This window comes from Choloepus didactylus, chromosome 27 (genome assembly GCF_015220235.1).
Source record: "Choloepus didactylus isolate mChoDid1 chromosome 27, mChoDid1.pri, whole genome shotgun sequence".
Classification (NCBI taxonomy): Eukaryota; Metazoa; Chordata; class Mammalia; order Pilosa; family Megalonychidae; genus Choloepus; species Choloepus didactylus.
The window spans coordinates 3,024,773-3,040,916 of record NC_051333.1 but is presented as its reverse complement, the minus strand read 5'-3'; the positions used below and the strand labels follow the sequence as shown (position 1 = coordinate 3,040,916).

The 16,144-nt window shown below is 63.9% G+C and overlaps 2 protein-coding genes across 4 annotated transcripts; both read left to right on the top strand.

Annotated features, from left to right (window-relative positions):
• The first annotated feature begins 5,831 nt into the window (after nucleotides 1-5,831).
• On the top strand, nucleotides 5,832-12,608 carry ZNF628 (zinc finger protein 628). 2 transcript variants are annotated; one of them, XM_037820040.1, is made up of 2 exons: nucleotides 5,832-6,146; nucleotides 9,054-12,608. In XM_037820040.1, the coding sequence occupies exons 1-2, from the start codon at nucleotides 5,840-5,842 to the stop codon at nucleotides 12,215-12,217; spliced, it is 3,471 nt and encodes a 1,156-aa protein (XP_037675968.1). In that variant the 5' UTR covers nucleotides 5,832-5,839; the 3' UTR covers nucleotides 12,218-12,608. The 2 variants fall into 2 exon arrangements, with proteins under 2 accessions (XP_037675968.1, XP_037675969.1); XM_037820041.1 differs by having other exon boundaries at nucleotides 6,005-6,146; nucleotides 9,043-12,608.
• NAT14 (N-acetyltransferase 14 (putative)) lies at nucleotides 12,530-15,783 on the top strand. 2 transcript variants are annotated; one of them, XM_037820042.1, is made up of 3 exons: nucleotides 12,530-13,069; nucleotides 13,339-13,453; nucleotides 14,753-15,783. In XM_037820042.1, the coding sequence occupies exons 2-3, from the start codon at nucleotides 13,382-13,384 to the stop codon at nucleotides 15,299-15,301; spliced, it is 621 nt and encodes a 206-aa protein (XP_037675970.1). In that variant the 5' UTR covers nucleotides 12,530-13,069; nucleotides 13,339-13,381; the 3' UTR covers nucleotides 15,302-15,783. The 2 variants fall into 2 exon arrangements, with proteins under 2 accessions (XP_037675970.1, XP_037675971.1); XM_037820043.1 differs by having other exon boundaries at nucleotides 12,939-13,079.
• Nucleotides 15,784-16,144: the final 361 nt, after the last annotated feature.

Below are 16,144 nucleotides of genomic sequence, written 5' to 3'. Positions count from 1 at the left end.
AGCCACGCAGTGAGGGGTCAACTTAGGGGCTCTGCAGGCCCTGTCCTGGTTTAACCCTCAAATTCCCAGGGTGAGATGGGGTAGCCAGGTGGCATGGCCCGTGCTCGGCCAGGGGTGCCACAGGCAGGGCCCGTGGGATGGCAGCCGCCCAGAGCCCAGGGCAGCGGGCAGGCTGCCGCCAGCCGTATGGGGCCTCGGTGGTGACCAGTGCCTGCAGCAGGTGACGCCGCCAAGGTACGGTTGCTCTGAGGGGTGGCGGCAGTGAAGGGTGGGGAGGCAGCTTGGGTGGTGCCTGCCGGGGCCTGCCCAGATCCCGGCACGCTGGTGTCGGAGCTGCGCCTTCCCTGCTGCCCGCCACCACCCAGGACGCACAGCTGTGCGCAGCAGGCCTGGCGTAGGGGCCTGGCAGGGCAGCATCCATGCTGGGGACCTCCGGCCTCACCTGTCTGTCTGTCCTGGGAGTCTGCAGGGCTGCATCGGTCTGTGCCCTCGCTGCTGCCTGCGGCCCCCTCACCACTCCCTCCTGCTGCTTCTCTGCCCCTGCCGGGTCCTGCTTCCAGTCCCTCCTTCCTGTCTCCTGACTCCTCATCCCGCAGCCTGTGTCCTCTCGGCTTCGCCTTCTCTGACCTTCCCCGGGGGCTCGCTCAGCTCTGGGGGCTCCTCCAGGCTGTCTCTCAGCTTCCTCCTTCTCTCTCTCCATCTTGGCCAGGGCAGGTTGTGTGTGTGAGTGTGCCCGGGTGTGCTGGCTGGGGGTCCCGGGTGTGTTTTGGGGGATGGCCTGGAAGGTTCCTCACCCTATTGCTCTCGGCCCCGAGGGGAGGGTCCAGAGACCCTGGCAAGGGGCGTGAGGCGTGGACTCCCGGGTCTCAGGGGACCAGAGGGCAGGGCTCAGATGAGGGTCACCGAGTGGCCCGGCCAGGAGCGTTGCTAGCCCAGCTCCAGGGGCCCCTGGGAACCAAGGGCAGTGCCTGTCGGCCAGCCCCGAGCTGCAGCTCCAGCCTCAGACCCTCCACCAGGGGATGCCAATGTCCCGGCTGGTGCTGGCCCCGCTGGAGCCGTGGGGACGGGGGTGGCCGGGGCTTTGGGGCCCCCCCACCTGTGCCTCACGGATAAGCATCTGGGTTCACCCGCCGTTCACCAAGGGCCTGTCACTGTGAGGTGCTGGAACGTCCGGCCTCACCAGGAGGAGGGGGCATTTAGTCATTTGACAAACATTTATTGAGCAACTACTATATGTCAAGGCCGAGGAATCACACTTGGTGAACCAGACACCAGCTCAGGTCACACGGGGAAGCCTGGGCAGGGTCATGGGGGATGGGCGGGGCGCGGTGGGGGTGAGTGTCTGTTCAGGTGGGGAACCCTCTCCCTGAGGAGGGGACAATTGCCCTGTGACCCGAATGGGGGAGGTGGTAGCCAGGGGCTTCCCAGGCAGAAGGCCCAGCTGGTGCAAAGGCCCCGAGGCAGGAGTGATCTTGAATGGCATGTGGGAGAGGAAGCGGAAGAAGAGGTAAATGGAGTCAGAGAAGCGGACGGGGCCAGACCTGCAGCGCCTTGTGGCCCAGGTAGGAGTTGGGTCGTGGAGAGCCATGGAAGGGGTGGGCAGGGGTAGTGCCCAGACCTCAGGGCCTGTTCCCAACCCCCTCTGTGGCCTCCCTGCACCTGAAATGTGGGGACCACAGAGCATCCACGGATTCCATGCTGTCCCCCTGCCCCAACCTCCCTCCAATCTGGGGAGGGGGGAAACTGAGGCATCAGGGCCAGCCCAGGAGCACAGAGCAGGCCTTTCCTTCCCTGCCTCTACCCTACTCTTCTGCTCCCTCTCCCATCAAGTCCCAGAGAGACTTTGTTTCCTTGAAAATCAATTAGAAAAATGTATAGAGCCCCACTCAGAATGAGAGGTGCCAACACTGTCATATTTGCTTCCTCCGTACTGGTCATCCGTGCTGCGTAACAAATTACCACAAACATTGTGGCATTTGGGGCACAGTGAAACTATTCTGTGCGATATTGTATCAGTGGATACATGACATTATGCATTTCTCAAAACTCATAGAACTTCACAGCACAGAGAGTGAAAAAAAAAACTGTGGACTTAGTTACTAAAAATGTATATCAACTTGTCAATTGTAACAAATATACCCCACTACTGCAAGACGCTGATGATAGGGGAAAGCGTGTGTGTGAGAGGTGGGGTTGATACGGGAATGCTCTGTACTATCTGTGCAATGTTTTGCAAACCTAAGATTGTTCTAAAGATGAAGTTTATTATTAAAAACAAAACAAAACAGGATCTCAGGGACAAGGCTGCCATCTCGTCCAAGGGGGAGCTCCTCTTCCAAGCTCACAAGGCAGAATTCATTTCCGCATCTCTGTAGAGCGCTCTGAGGCTCGCCTCTTCGGGGCCAGCCGAACCATCCCGGTTGTTTCATACTCCTGACCTCTAGACCCAATTTTAAATGGCTTGCCTGATTAGATCAGGCCCACCCAGACCATCTTCCTTTTGATGAACTTGAAGTCAGCTTCAATTGGGAGCTTCAATTGTACCCACAGATTTCCCTTTGCATCTGCCATTGTATCCACACGTCCCACCCATCTCAAAGACCTGGGGTCGCTGTGGGTCGTCAGAGAAGGTGGTGGCTGCTCTCAGGGATGTGGCGTGTATCTGTCCCCATCTACAGTTTTGTACTTAAAATAGAGCAGTCTGTCTTCCCCCTGCACGTGGCACCCTGGGTACTGTCGCCTCCTCCAGGGAGCCTTCCCTGGCTCCCCCCAGGCTGGGTGAGGAGCCTCTTCTAGCCGCCTCCGTGGTTGCCTGAGTTGAGGGCTTTGAAGGGCTTGGTTCTGGGGCTGGACACGCTCCTGGTTTAAATCCAGCTCACATCACCTCCTGGCTCAGATGTCCAGCTGAGGGACCGCAGAGGGCCTCAACTTAGCCCCTGCAAAGTGGGGGTAACACCCCTTCCATATGGACAGGCCTGCAGGGCAGGATGGGGACTGGCCACCCCTGGGCTCCAGGTACCTCTGGGAGACCCAGGAGAAGCTGGGTCCCCTTGGCCCCTCCCCCTGGGATTGGGGGCAGCCGACAGGACCCTGTGACTCCCCTAGCCAAGCCCCTTCCTGCCTAAAGTTTCCTCGCTACTCTTTTTCCTCAACTTGAAAGTGGAGAGCTTTTGTCTCTGGCCCTGGGCATCCTGTCTGCTCCTAACCCTTCCCCTCACTTTCTGAGTTGGGGGAGGCAGATGCTCCAGGGTCACCCCACACCCCAGCCCCTAAACCTCTGGTCTCTAGTGAGCATGGCCCCTGCCGGCCCCAAGGTCAAAACAGGAATCTCCAGCAGTGGGGAGCCCCTCCCTGCCCCTCACCCGGGATGGGGGTTGGATTGAGGAGCCAGAGATTCTGGGGTCGGAGAGCCTGGGCCCGGGCACAGCTAATGGGATTGACCCCCCCTCCCCACCTTGTGATAAAAGGGGGCAGGGCCACCCTGGAGCCCTAGTTCCAGGAAACACCCCTCACTTTCCATAGGCTGGGTGGCAGGGCTGGGGGACTGGTGGGAAGGGAGATGGGAAACCTTGAGGGCCCAGAGAGGAAAAGGGTCCCCAGCTCTTTCACCTGGAATGGTTTCCTCTCCTTTGCCTCCCAATGAGGGAGGGCTAATCCCTCTACCAGCCCCCCCCCTCCAAGGCTTGGCCAGGAGGCTCCCTCTGGGCTGGGGGCTGGAGGGACTCTTTCCAGTCATTTCGGGGGACGGCTCTGGGATGAGGGGGTTGGGTAGGTCTTGGGAACCTACAGAGGCTGCAGCTCCCACCGCTGCCCCCAGGATGAATGGTGCAGCCAGCCAAGGCTCAGAGCGAGAGGCTGGACAAGACACTCCATCTAGTCGGGGTGGGGAGGGTTGGTCCCCCCAAAATACTGTTGGAGCGGAGTGCTGTTGGCCGGAAGTCAACGCCTGGGGCCTGGAGCGGAGCATACCCAGGTGGCTGCCTGGTTCAAACACCAACCCCCCCAGCCCCGGACGCTCCTCCTTGCCCACCTCTTTTTCTGTGTTGCTTTTCTCCCAGGCACTTAGCATCACGCAACACAGGACACATGCTATTATCTTGTTTATTGCTACCGCCCCCCATCCCATCATGGATTTTGTAAACAGGGCCCAGGACTTTTGTCTGTTCTCCCACACCCCCCACCTTCAGGGCTACGTCCCCAGCTCTGGGGTCCCAGTTGGAAGTGTGGGTTGAGGAAGTCCAGAGCCTGCCCGGGCGCCTTTGACTACCTCTCTCATCGCTCTTGGAGTCTCCCGCTCCTGTACGAAGGCCCCCATGCTGTCCCTTGAGGGGCCGGGCTCAGAGCTGAAGCCCAGAAGACACACCCCTCCCCACCCCGGGGTCGTCCCTGGCTGGAAGAGCTCTGAACCCGGCTCAGAGTTGGTGTTGAGTCCACACGAGCTGCTTTTCAAAGAGGAGCCAGGCTGGGCGAGCGGAGCCAGGGGTTCAGGGCCCGCTGCCTTCAAAGCCTTCGTCCACTCTCTGGCTCCACGGCAGGGATCAGACGGGTGTGAATGGGGCCTGGAGCCGGGCCTCTGCCGCCTCCCTCAGAACCCACCTAAACGAGGTTGCACCTGAGCTGAGGCTCCTCGTGACCACCGCAGGGACCCCAGTGACCCGAGGTGAAGGGGCCCCCCTGCCTGGGAGCCAGCCGGGCCTCCCAGTGTGGGGTCCTCTCCATCCAGGAGCTGAGGTTAAGGAGCTGTGTGTGCCTGGCGGCCCTGGAGGACAGAGCCCCCCAGCTCTCCCCCGGGGCCTGGACCTCTCTCCCTGCCCCCCCTCTTCCCCTCTCCTCTCTGGGCCGTGTAGTAAAAACTGATGTGGAAGGAATATCTGGGCAGAGCTGGATGCCAAGGGTTTCACATGCTCAGACTCAGAGACATCACAAACCCCCTGCAGGCCAGGGCTGGGTGGAAATCAGTGCCAGCCAGCTCGGACTTGGACTTCCAGCCTGCCAGGTCGTCCTGGGAAACTGTATGGGAGGCTGTGACATCTGCCCTCTTTCAACAAACCAGGACTGTCTGCTTCTGACTGATCCTCATCCTGCAAGTTGGGGACACTCAGGTGACACAGACACCCCTGCTGCCATGGAACAGGGATGATAGTGCCACTGAGGGTGTAACAGGGGACCCCGCTTTCCAGCAGGCGTTGGCCAGGGATGGGGAAGGGGTCTGAGGAGACAGCACGCCCAAAGCCCCGCGGCCCAAGGAGGAATGCGTTGCAGCAACAGTTCCCAGTCTGGGTGACTTTGCTCCTCGGGGAGCATTTTGGGTTGTCATAAGGGGTGTGTGTGGGGGTGCTACTAACGTCTGGTGAGTAGAGGGCACGCAGGCAGCTCAACATCCTGTAATGCACGTGACAGCCCCACAGCAAAGCTATCTCGCCCCAAATACCACCGGTACTGCCCTGGAGAACCGCTGCCTGGCAGAACCGCCAAGAGCGGGCAGGAGGTGAGGGCGAAGGGGGCAGATAGGAAACCTGGGGCAGCTCAGTCTTGCCCTAAGCCCCAGGCGACCCCTTGCACGGAACCGGGCCCCCCCCAGAGGGCAGGAGCCAGGATCCCAGCTTTGCCCGGTCCCCACAGCATCCGCACCAGCGCGGGCCCTCTGCGGGACTGGAAGCCCGCTGGGCCGGCTTCCCCGTCCGCTCCGGAACGGCGCTACCCCAGAGGGAAGTTTCTAGGGATGATATGGAATCGATGTAATAGAGAGCAACGCGCTAGCCGGCCGCCCCACCCGGCCTGGGGGCTGACCCCCGCAAGGGACAGGCAGAGGGATCCGGGGGAAACTACAACTCCCAGCATGCCTCACGCCCGCCGGCGCCCGGGAGCGCGGCGAAGCCGCCAACGACCAATGGGAGCTGCCAAGGGCGGAGACCCGCGCGCGCGGCGCCCTGACGCGCGACGGCGACGTCGGGGTTTGTGTGCGCGAGAGGCCGCCGATAAAGGTTGGGTGCCTCGCGCCGGGGCCGTCGGGAGGGAGCGCGCCCCCGCCCCTCCCCCCAGGCCCCGCTCCTGCACCATCGCCGCAGGCACCCCGCCTTCCCGCCGGCCCCCGCGGGAGGGTCCCGGGGCTCTCCCCCACCTCGCTCCCCGGGCCGGGCCCGCAGGTGAGCGACCCGAGGGGTTTGGGGGGTGGGGGAGGGACCGGAGGGCGGAGACGTTGGGGAAACAGCGAACGTGAAACCGGAAGGGGGGCCTTAAAGGGAAGGACTCTAATTTCGCCTCCGACTTCTTCCGCTGGGCCGGCCCCGCCCTCTTAAAGAGCAAGCGCTCCAGTTTACAAGAGCATCCTGCGCAGATGCGCCTGGTCTGCTCCTTTTTCTCTCCAGGAGAGAATGAGCCCTGTAAAGGCCGCTGGTAGTTTCCCAGCGCTGGAGAGCTGCTGAAGCCCTAGTGCTTCAAAGCAGTCCTTGGTTTAGCAATTGAGAGGTGGCGCTGGGGCGCGGTGGGAGCATCCTCTTAAAGGGGAGGTGCGGCCGGCTGGGAGGGCGTGGCCGGCCTTTTGGAGGGGCGCTCTTTATGTTACAGGCTGGGCCCCGCCTCTCACGGCCTCCTCCGAGGCACCTGCAGTTTCTTGGGACAAATACTCTCCTAGAAGGACTTGCTTATGTTTTAATCAGGGACGCGCATGGCTTTACAGGGAGTGTTGGTAGCCGCTGAAGGGGCTACCAGCAAAATATATTTAATGAGCACATGCTCTGCGCCAGGCTTTCCGTGGCTGGGGTACAACAGTGGGCCAGGCAGGGGTCCCTGCTCTCTTGGGGCTGACCTTCTCCGATGGGGAGACACAATAAAACAGAAAGCATCCACGTCATGTGGCAACTGGAATCGAGCTTGCCCCCCTGGGGTGACACTTCAGGAAGGGCTTGGAGGTGCAGGGGTGGGCTTGGTGGAGAGTGGAGCAGGGCTTGCCAGGCGATGGCCAGCCTGCCCGTGTCTGGAGACATACTGGGTGGTCATGACCATGGGCGGGGTGGGTGCTCCTGGCATCTATGCTGAGCCATGCACAGGACAGCCCCGTCACAACAAGGAATTACATGGCCCCAGAGGTATATAGTGCTGAGGGTGAGAATATCTATAGGATATTAGGAGATGTTAAATGCTGCAGAGAAAGAAGGCAGGGAAAGAGAAGGGGGAGTGTCAAAAGGGGTTGTGGATTGAAGTAGGATAGTCAGGGAAGGGCTCCCCAAGGTGACATTCAGCAAAGACTTGGCAGGCAGGGGCAGTGGTGTGGACAGCCTGGGAGGGTGCTCTAGGCAGGGGCCAGCACCCTGAGTTGGGAGTGTGGGAGCCTAGCTGGGGTGGGTGGCTAGAGCGGTGGAGGGATGGGGAGACCAGCAGGAGAACAGTTTGGGGGGACCAGGGGGTTTGTGGGCCCCTGAAAGGACCTGCCTTCTACTCCGGGCCAGGAGCCAAGGAAGGATTTTGAGCTGAGGGGTGGAGGCCCCGGAACGCGCTGTCTCCAGGTTCACTGTAGCTGCTGTGTTGGGGATGCACTGGGGGGACTGTGGAGATCTGATGGCAGGCTGGGGAGCTGCCCAGGAGAGGCTGTCGGTGTGCAGGTGCAGTGCGGGACTGGGTGGCAAGTGGCCAGATCCCTAATATGTTCTGGGTGGAAAGGGGGAGTCTGGTGACGGGCTGGTTATAGGAGAGGCAGAGACAGAGAGGGGTCAGGGAGGACCCCTGGTTGTGGCCTGAGCTCCGGGAAGAATCGAGCTGCTGATTCAGAGATAGGTGGCATCAGGTTTTCTGGGGGGCTGGGGGAGCAGGAACAAAAAACTGGAGTTATACCCCAGACATGTTAAGTTTGGGGTGTCAATTAGTATGGGGTGTAGCCAGCAGCTTGGAATTCAGGGAAGGGGCCTGGAGTCATCCTGTCTACAGACTAGTCAGAGTCCTGGGCCTTCCGGGGCCTCCTGGGGAGAGTGCAGGTAACAGAGGGGACCAGGCCCCCACCGAGCTCAGGGCCTTCCACACTGGGAAGTCGGGACACAAGGAGGAGAGGATGGGGGTCCCGGGAGCCATGGGAGGGAGATTGAGGAAGGAGTGACCAGAGAAGTTGCCGAGACTGACCGCTGGATTCAGCCCTATGGGGGTGGTTGGGGACCTTGCCGAGCAGCCTCCTACTGAAGTGGGGTGAGTGGGAAAGGTAGCCATGGTCCCCAGGTGGGCAGAGGGGGTGCAGGGTGGGGGTCCTGGGCCTTTACGACGGTGAGCAGCATCCCTGGTCTCCAGCCCCAGATGCCCAGTAGCTCCCCAACCCAGTGCTACAACGACACTGCCCAGTGTCCCTGGGGCACAAAGCCACCCCAGTTGAGAAGTCACCATCTGCCGGTGGAGAGGCTGGAACTTGGGAACGCTGGTTCTCCTCCATGCCTTTCTTTCCTCCGTGAAATCATCTGCAGCAAGGCTCCTGTATAGGAGCAGGACAGGGAGGGCAGCTGGAGGTTCGAGGAGAAGACACATGTGGGCAGCTCGGGGGTGGGGTGGGGGAGTAGGCTGAGCCGTGCAGCCTGGGGCCTGGGGGCAGCAGTGAGGGTGGCACTCGTGGCATGTGGCCCTGCCCCTTTTCCATGGCCCTGCTGCTTGCCCGTGGCTGGGTGTGGCGGTGGCACGTTGTGGCATTTCTCCTGAGCCAGGAGGGAGTGAGGACGTGAACCATGGATGGTCAGCAGTGGCGGACCTTCTGGGCTCTGGGGGTCTTGGGAGTTGGGGTATCAGAGGGGTGTGGGGCAGTAGGATGCTCTCAGCATGGAAGGGTTCAGGGTATGGAGCCCAGGGGGCTGGGAGAGCTGCCCGCCTGCCTCCCGGGGGGCACAGTGCAGACCCCTGCACATCCTGCTCTCTGGAGGAGACGGCTGGTTCCTCACCACAGTGACCTGCTTGTCCCAGCGAAGGGGGCTGAGGACCCTCAGGGGAGTGGGCTGGGGAGGGACATCCTGTAGGGCCAGCGGTGGGCAGATGTCCGAGGAGCACCCTCCTTCCCCTTCCCCCCTAACCCAGCCCCCCCCCAGGTGTGATGGTCGGCTCCCACGGCGACATGGCACCCGCCTCCACCGCAGAGGGGCCCGCGGACAAGCCCGGCCCCGCGGCGCCGGCGACCCAGTACGAGTGCGGGGAGTGCGGCAAGTCGTTCCGGTGGTCCTCGCGGCTCCTGCACCACCAGCGCACGCACACGGGCGAGCGGCCCTACAAGTGCCCCGACTGCCCCAAGGCTTTCAAGGGCTCCTCGGCCCTGCTGTACCACCAGCGGGGCCACACGGGCGAGCGGCCCTACCAGTGCCCCGACTGCCCCAAGGCCTTCAAGCGCTCCTCGCTGCTGCAGATCCACCGCAGCGTGCACACGGGCCTGCGGGCCTTCTCCTGCGCCCAGTGCGGCCTGGCCTTCAAGTGGTCGTCCCACTACCAGTACCACCTGCGGCAGCACACGGGCGAGCGGCCCTACCCGTGCCCCGACTGCCCCAAGGCCTTCAAAAACTCGTCCAGCCTGCGGCGCCACCGGCACGTGCACACGGGTGAGCGGCCCTACGCGTGCGGCGTCTGCGGCAAGAGCTTCACGCAGAGCACCAACCTGCGGCAGCACCAGCGCGTGCACACCGGCGAGCGCCCCTTCCGCTGCGCGCTCTGCCCCAAGACCTTCACGCACTCCTCCAACCTGCTGCTGCACCAGCGCACGCACGGCGCCGGCACCGCGGCCGCCAGCGCACCTGGGGTCCCCGCTGCCCCCCAGCACCGCTGCGCGCCCTGCGGCAAGGTGTTCGCTTCAGACGCCTACCTGCAGCGGCACCTGCAGACCCACAGCCCGCCCGCGCCGCCGCCGCCCCAGCCCCCGCCGCCCGTGGTGCCCGAGCTCTTTCTGGCCGCCGCCGAGACCACGGTGGAGCTGGTGTACCGCTGCGACGGCTGCGAGCTAGGCTTCAGCAGCGAGGAGCTGCTCCTGGGCCACCAGCCCTGCCCGGGGCCCGAGCCGGCACCCCAGCCCCGGGACGCGCCGGCCGTGGCGCCCCGGCCTGACCCCGCCCCGGCCCCCGCGCCGCCCCCGCCCGCCGCCCCGGGTTTCGCCTGCCTCCCCTGCGGGAAGGCCTTCCGCAGCGGGGCCGGCCTCTCCCGCCACCAGCACAGCCATGGGGCCGCGGGCGGGCAGGCCTTCCGCTGCGGGAGCTGCGACGGCGCCTTCCCGCAGCTGGCCAGCCTCCTGGCGCACCAGCAGGCCCACGTGGCCGAGGCGGCGGCCGGGCGCCCGCCCCCGCAGGCCGAGGCGGCCGAGGTCACCTGCCCGCAGGAGCCCCCCGCGCCCGCCGCGCCTGCCGCCGCCGAGCGGCCCTACCAGTGCGCCGAGTGCGGCAAGGCCTTCAAGGGCTCCTCGGGGCTGCGCTACCACCTGCGGGACCACACGGGCGAGCGGCCCTACCAGTGCGGCGAGTGCGGCAAGGCCTTCAAGCGCTCCTCGCTGCTGGCCATCCACCAGCGCGTGCACACGGGCCTGCGGGCCTTCACCTGCGGCCAGTGCGGCCTCACCTTCAAGTGGTCATCCCACTACCAGTACCACCTGCGGCTGCACTCCGGCGAGCGGCCCTACGCCTGCGGCGAGTGCGGCAAGGCCTTCCGCAACACGTCCTGCCTGCGGCGCCACCGGCACGTGCACACGGGCGAGCGGCCCCACGCGTGCGGCGTCTGCGGCAAGAGCTTCGCGCAGACCTCCAACCTGCGGCAGCACCAGCGCGTGCACACCGGCGAGCGCCCCTTCCGCTGCGCGCTCTGCCCCAAGACCTTCACGCACTCCTCCAACCTGCTGCTGCACCAGCGCACGCACTCGGCCGAGCGCCCCTTCACCTGCCCTGTCTGCGGCCGTGGCTTCGTCATGGCCGCTTACCTGCAACGCCACCTGAGGACGCACGCCCCCGCCCACCCGGCCCCCGGCGCCGCAGCCCCGGCCGCAGGGCCCCAGCCTCCCGCCCCGCTGGTGGCAGCCGCGGCCCCGCCCGCCACCCAGGACGTCCACGTCCTCCCCCACCTGCAGGCCACGCTGTCCCTCGAGGTGGCAGGGGGCACTGTCCAGGCCCCACCACCCAGCCCAGCAGCCCCCAACTCCCAGACGTTCCTGCTGGTGCAGACGGCCCAGGGTCTCCAGCTGATCCCCAGCAGCGTGCAGCCCCCCACCCCTCCACCCCCACCGGCACCTCCCAAGCTCATACTCCTGCCTTCCTCGGCTGCTGGGGGAGGGGGCGGCCGCGCACGGCAGGGCCCGCGGGCAATGGGGAAAGCTGGTCAGGGGACTGGTGTGGTCTGGCTACCAGGCCCTGGGGGGCTGGGGGTGCAGGGAGGGGGTAGTGTGGGGGCCAGTGGGGCAGGGCAGAGCCTCATTGTGCTGCAGAACGTGGGGGGTGGGGAGGCAGGACGGCAGGAAGTAAGTGGGGTTCAGCTGCAGCCCCTCCGGCCAGCCCAGGAGGTGACCACGGTCCAGCTGCAGCCGGCCCAGGAGGTGACCACGGTCCAGCTCCAGCCTGCCCAGGAGGTAACCACGGTCCAGCTGCAGCCGGCCCAGGAGGTGACCACGGTCCAACTCCAGCCAGCCCAAGAGGTGACCACGGTCCAGCTGCAGCCTGTGGGGGGCCAGCTCTCCAGTTCCAGTGGGGGGGCCGTGGCTGCTGAGGCCCCCAATCTGCTGGTGGTTCAGAGTGGGGCGGCAGAGGAGTTGCTTCCAGGCTCGGGCCCCGGGGAGGCAGGGGATGGCGAGGCCAGCACCGGTGTGGTCCAGGACGTCCACTTTGAGACACTGCAGACGGACGAGGGCTTGCAGAGCGTCCTGGTGCTGAGCGGGGCCGATGGGGAGCAGACGCGGCTCTGTGTGCAGGAGGTGGAGACCCTTCCTCCTGGGCTGGCTGAGCCGCCGGCCCCCGGCCCGCCAGGACAGAAACTCCTCATCATCCGTAGCGCCCCGGCCCCGGAGCTGCTAGAGAACGGCAGCTTCGGGGGAGGCCCGGCCACCCTGCAGCTCTTGGCCCCTCCCCCACCCGGCCCGGCCACTGGCCCCGCAGGCCTCCCTGGGGCTGCAACCTCCCAAATGGTACAGGTGGTCCCCGCTGGCGCTGGGCCTGGGGGCCTGGCGCAGCCGGGCCTGCCCTCTATCCAGATTGTGCAGACTCTGCCGGCCGTGCAGCTGGTGCACACATTTTGAGGAGACCCGCTGGTACCCCGACTTGCAATCAGGAGGAAGGGGGCTGCAGGCCGGGTTTGCTAATAAAGACCTAGAACCTCCTTTCTTTGGTTTTCTTTGTTGGGGAGAGGGGAGAGGGAGGGAGAGAGGGGCAATGTAACGGGCGTGGTAGTGGCCTGGACGCTTGGAGTTTTCTTGCCTCCATGTGTGCAGGTGACTTGCTTTGCGTCTTGGGGCCAGTGATATCTATGTGGGGCGGTTTCCCCATCGTTAAGAAAGGGACGCAGGAGTGACTGCGGTGCGAAGGCCTCCAGTCGGAGTCCTGGTTCTGCCACATGTTTGTCTAAAGTCACCCCAGCCCTCTCTTGATCCGAAAAGTGGGTATGGGTGGGCACTCATCCCTAAGGGTGCCGGGGGCTCGGGCGCCCGGTGGGCTGCGGTGAAAGGCCCTGGGCTGACCCACCCGGCTCCGGCAGCCAGCCGCGGCCCCCTGGACCCCGGCGCGGGCGAGCCCAGATCTGTCTGCACCGCATCCCCACGCCCGGCACGCCGCGCTCGGGTTGCGGGGCAACGGGACGTAGAGACGCCGGGCGCGCCGGAGAAGCCCGCCCCCGCCAGCCTCTGCTCCTTTTCCTCCAGACGCCGTTGCCCGGTCACTCCTGGTCCCCCGGCCGGGTCCCTGCTCCCTGCCTCGGTCCGTCCGCTGCCCTCGCCAGGGACTCCGCGCCAGGACGCTCGGCAGCAGTGGATAAGGCCCGGCGCAGGCACCGCCCCCCCCCCCCCCGCTGCGCGAGGCGACGTCACTTCCGCCGGCGACCCCTTCCCGACCCTGAGCCCCCAACCCTGTCACAGGATCGCCGCGGTCCCGTGGAGGTGCCGGCAGGTCCTCGCTCCTGCGGCGCGGGCCGGGGCGGGCTGCCGGGTGGTGGACGTGCGGGGAGGGCGCCCCTGCGGCGAGAGGCCGGCGTCCCCCCCGGCACGTGGGGCCCGGGCGGGGACCCCGGGCAGGGACCCCGTGGGTGGCGGGGATCAGCCACGGGGCGTCCGGGACTCTCCAGCCCTGAGGTGGGAGATGTCGCTGGTGCTCCCCCCGGGCCTCGGAGGTGGCCTGACCCACGCTGACCTGCTCGTGTTTCCCGCAGGTCCACGCTGCTCCCTTCTTGGGCGCGGGCCCTGGGGGCTGCCATGGCCCCCGGCCACCTGTCGGTGCGGGAGATGAGGGAGGAGGAGAGGCCCCTGGTGCTGGAGATGCTGAAGGTGAGAGCCCGGCGGGGCGCAGGGAGCCGCTGCGCGCCCTACACGGGGGCTTTCCCTCCCAAACCGCCTCCTCCGGTGGCCCGTCTCTCTGACCTGCTCCGACCAGGTCTCAGCCACCCCGGGGCGCGGAGTGGGGGCTCGGCCAGACCGCGGCACCACTGCCATCGGGGAGGGGGACGGGCTTCCAGCCTGCGCTGCCCAGCCGTCTCTTGCCGTCCCCACCCAACCCCCCTTGGCACCGGGGCACCCCCGTAGGACCCCTTTGGACCGAGACTTACTGTCTTCTCTGCCTGGAGAAGGTTCCCCCACAGAGGGCCCTGCACCCCTCAAGGCTCACTTCCCTGGTGCCCACTTCTGGGCCTGGACTGCCTTGGGTACCCCCACAGCTCCCAGGTCACCCACTCACTGCCTTATCCGCTCATGTAGTCACTGATTTTTTCACTCATTCATACATTCACTAATTCACCCACATGTTCATTCACTAATTCACTTGTTTATTAACTCACTACTCATTCATTCACTTCTTAGCGCACCCATTCATTCATACACTCATTTCTTCACTCATTCTCACTACTCATCTGTTCATTAGCTCATTCATTCATTCATTGGTTCACTCATTCATGTACTTACTTGGCCACTCATTCACTCATTTATTTGCTCATTCATTCATTTACCCTCATGCATGTATTCACTAATTCATTCATTCACTTGTTCATTCACTCATTTGCTTACTCATTCATGTATTCACTAATTCACTCATGCATTCATTAACAAATTTGCCCACACATTCATTCACTGATTCAGTCATTCATTCACCAATTCACTCATTCATTCATTCACTTACTACTCATTCGCTCCCTCACTATTTCACTCCCTGGCTCACTTGTTCACTTATTCACATACTCATTCACTCATTCACCCATTTCTCACTGCTCATTTATTCATTTGTTCATTCACTCATTCATGCACTCACTTGGCCATTCACTCCCTCATTCATTTGCTCATTCATGCTCTCACCCATGCATTCACTAATTCATTCATTCACTCTTGTTCACTCATTCATTAACTCATTTGTCCATTCATACATTCACCTACTCATTTGCTCATTTGTTCACTCACCCATCCAACACCCAATACATCATATTCTGTGAACAGAGCAGACATGATCCCTCCCTCACAGGCTCCACCACCTGCCTTCCCTTCTTGTCCATCAGCCCTCCAGGCAGACTCTGCCTTTTCTCCTACCCCCTGCTGCCCACTACCTCTGTCCCTGCTCCTGACCACCCCTCCTGCCTGCAGGCCGGCGTGAAGGACACAGAAAACCGCGTGGCCCTGCATGCTTTGACACGGCCACCAGCCCTGCTTCTCCTGGCAGCAGCCAGCAGCGGCCTGCGCTTCGTCCTGGCCTCCTTCGCCCTGGCCCTCCTCCTGCCTGTGTTCCTGGCAGTGGCAGCCATGAAGCTGGGCCTGAGGGCCCGGTGGGGCTCACTGCCTCCACCAGGCAGCTTGGGGGGCCCCTGGGTGGCGGTTCAGAGCTCTGGCGATGTGTGCGGGGTCCTGGCTCTGGCCCCCCACCCAAAGGTGGGGAGCGGGGCCCAGGTCACCCGTCTCTCCGTCTCCCGCTGGCACCGCCGCCAGGGCGTGGGCAGGAGGCTGCTGGCCTTTGCTGAATCCCGGGCCCGGGCCTGGGCAGGGGGCATGGGGGAGCCCCGGGCCCAGCTCGTGGTCCCGGTGGCTGTGGCAGCTTGGGGGGTAGCAGGGATGCTGGAGGGCTGCGGCTACCAGGCCGAGGGGGGTTGGGGCTACATGGGGTACACGTTGGTGAGGGAGTTCAGCAAAGACTTGTGACTCCAGCTTGCCTGAGAGCTGAGCTTGGGCTAGTTGTTCCCTTCACCACGGCCCTTTGGGGAGGATGGGGAGGGTGGGTGACCTGCCAGTGAATCCCCAACCCTCCCAGGGCCCAGAACCCTGAGGCTGCAGAGGGGAAGAGACCCACCGTAACCTGCTTGACGTCTGCAGTGTCCAGTGTGTAGTGTTAGGGCCTCTGGAGTGGATTCGCTCTTTTCCTTCCTGGCTCTAGGGGGGCCCCCCAAAGCTCAACCTGTCCACCCCTCACCTCAGGTTCTGTCTGCACTGAGAAAGCTCCTGGGACCACCTGTCTGCAAAGTCCTGTTTGTGCTACAGGCCTGGGAGAGACGTGGGGGGCAGGAGGCTTAGCAAGAAGGCCCCCCAGGAGTTAGGCCTTGAAGGCCTCCCTGGGAATGGGCTGGGGTTTGCAGCCTGTCCTCGGGGGGAGGCTGGGACTGCCGAGTGGAGGGCGTGCACTGGGAGGCGGGGGGACCTGGGGAGGAGGGGGGGTGCAGGGCTGCCGGGTTGGGCCCCAACCAGGGAAGGTGGAGAGTTGAGAGGGCCAGTGCCCTCCCTCTCCTCTTCCTCCAGACCCATCTGGTTTTTTACTCTTCAGTTAATAAAGCCTGAGACTGCTGTGCGTCTGTCCTTCTCTGATGCCTTTTCCAGTCTGTCTCGGGCCACCCCCCTACCGCCGCCCCACTCTGTCTGGCTCCTCCTTTCCCCAAGTTGACACTAATTGGTGGGGGGGGGCTGGGAGAAGGGGGGTGATGAGCTCACAGCAGCCTCGGTCCAGCCCTTCTGACTCACAAGCCCCATTACCGAATTTTTTCCACCTCACAG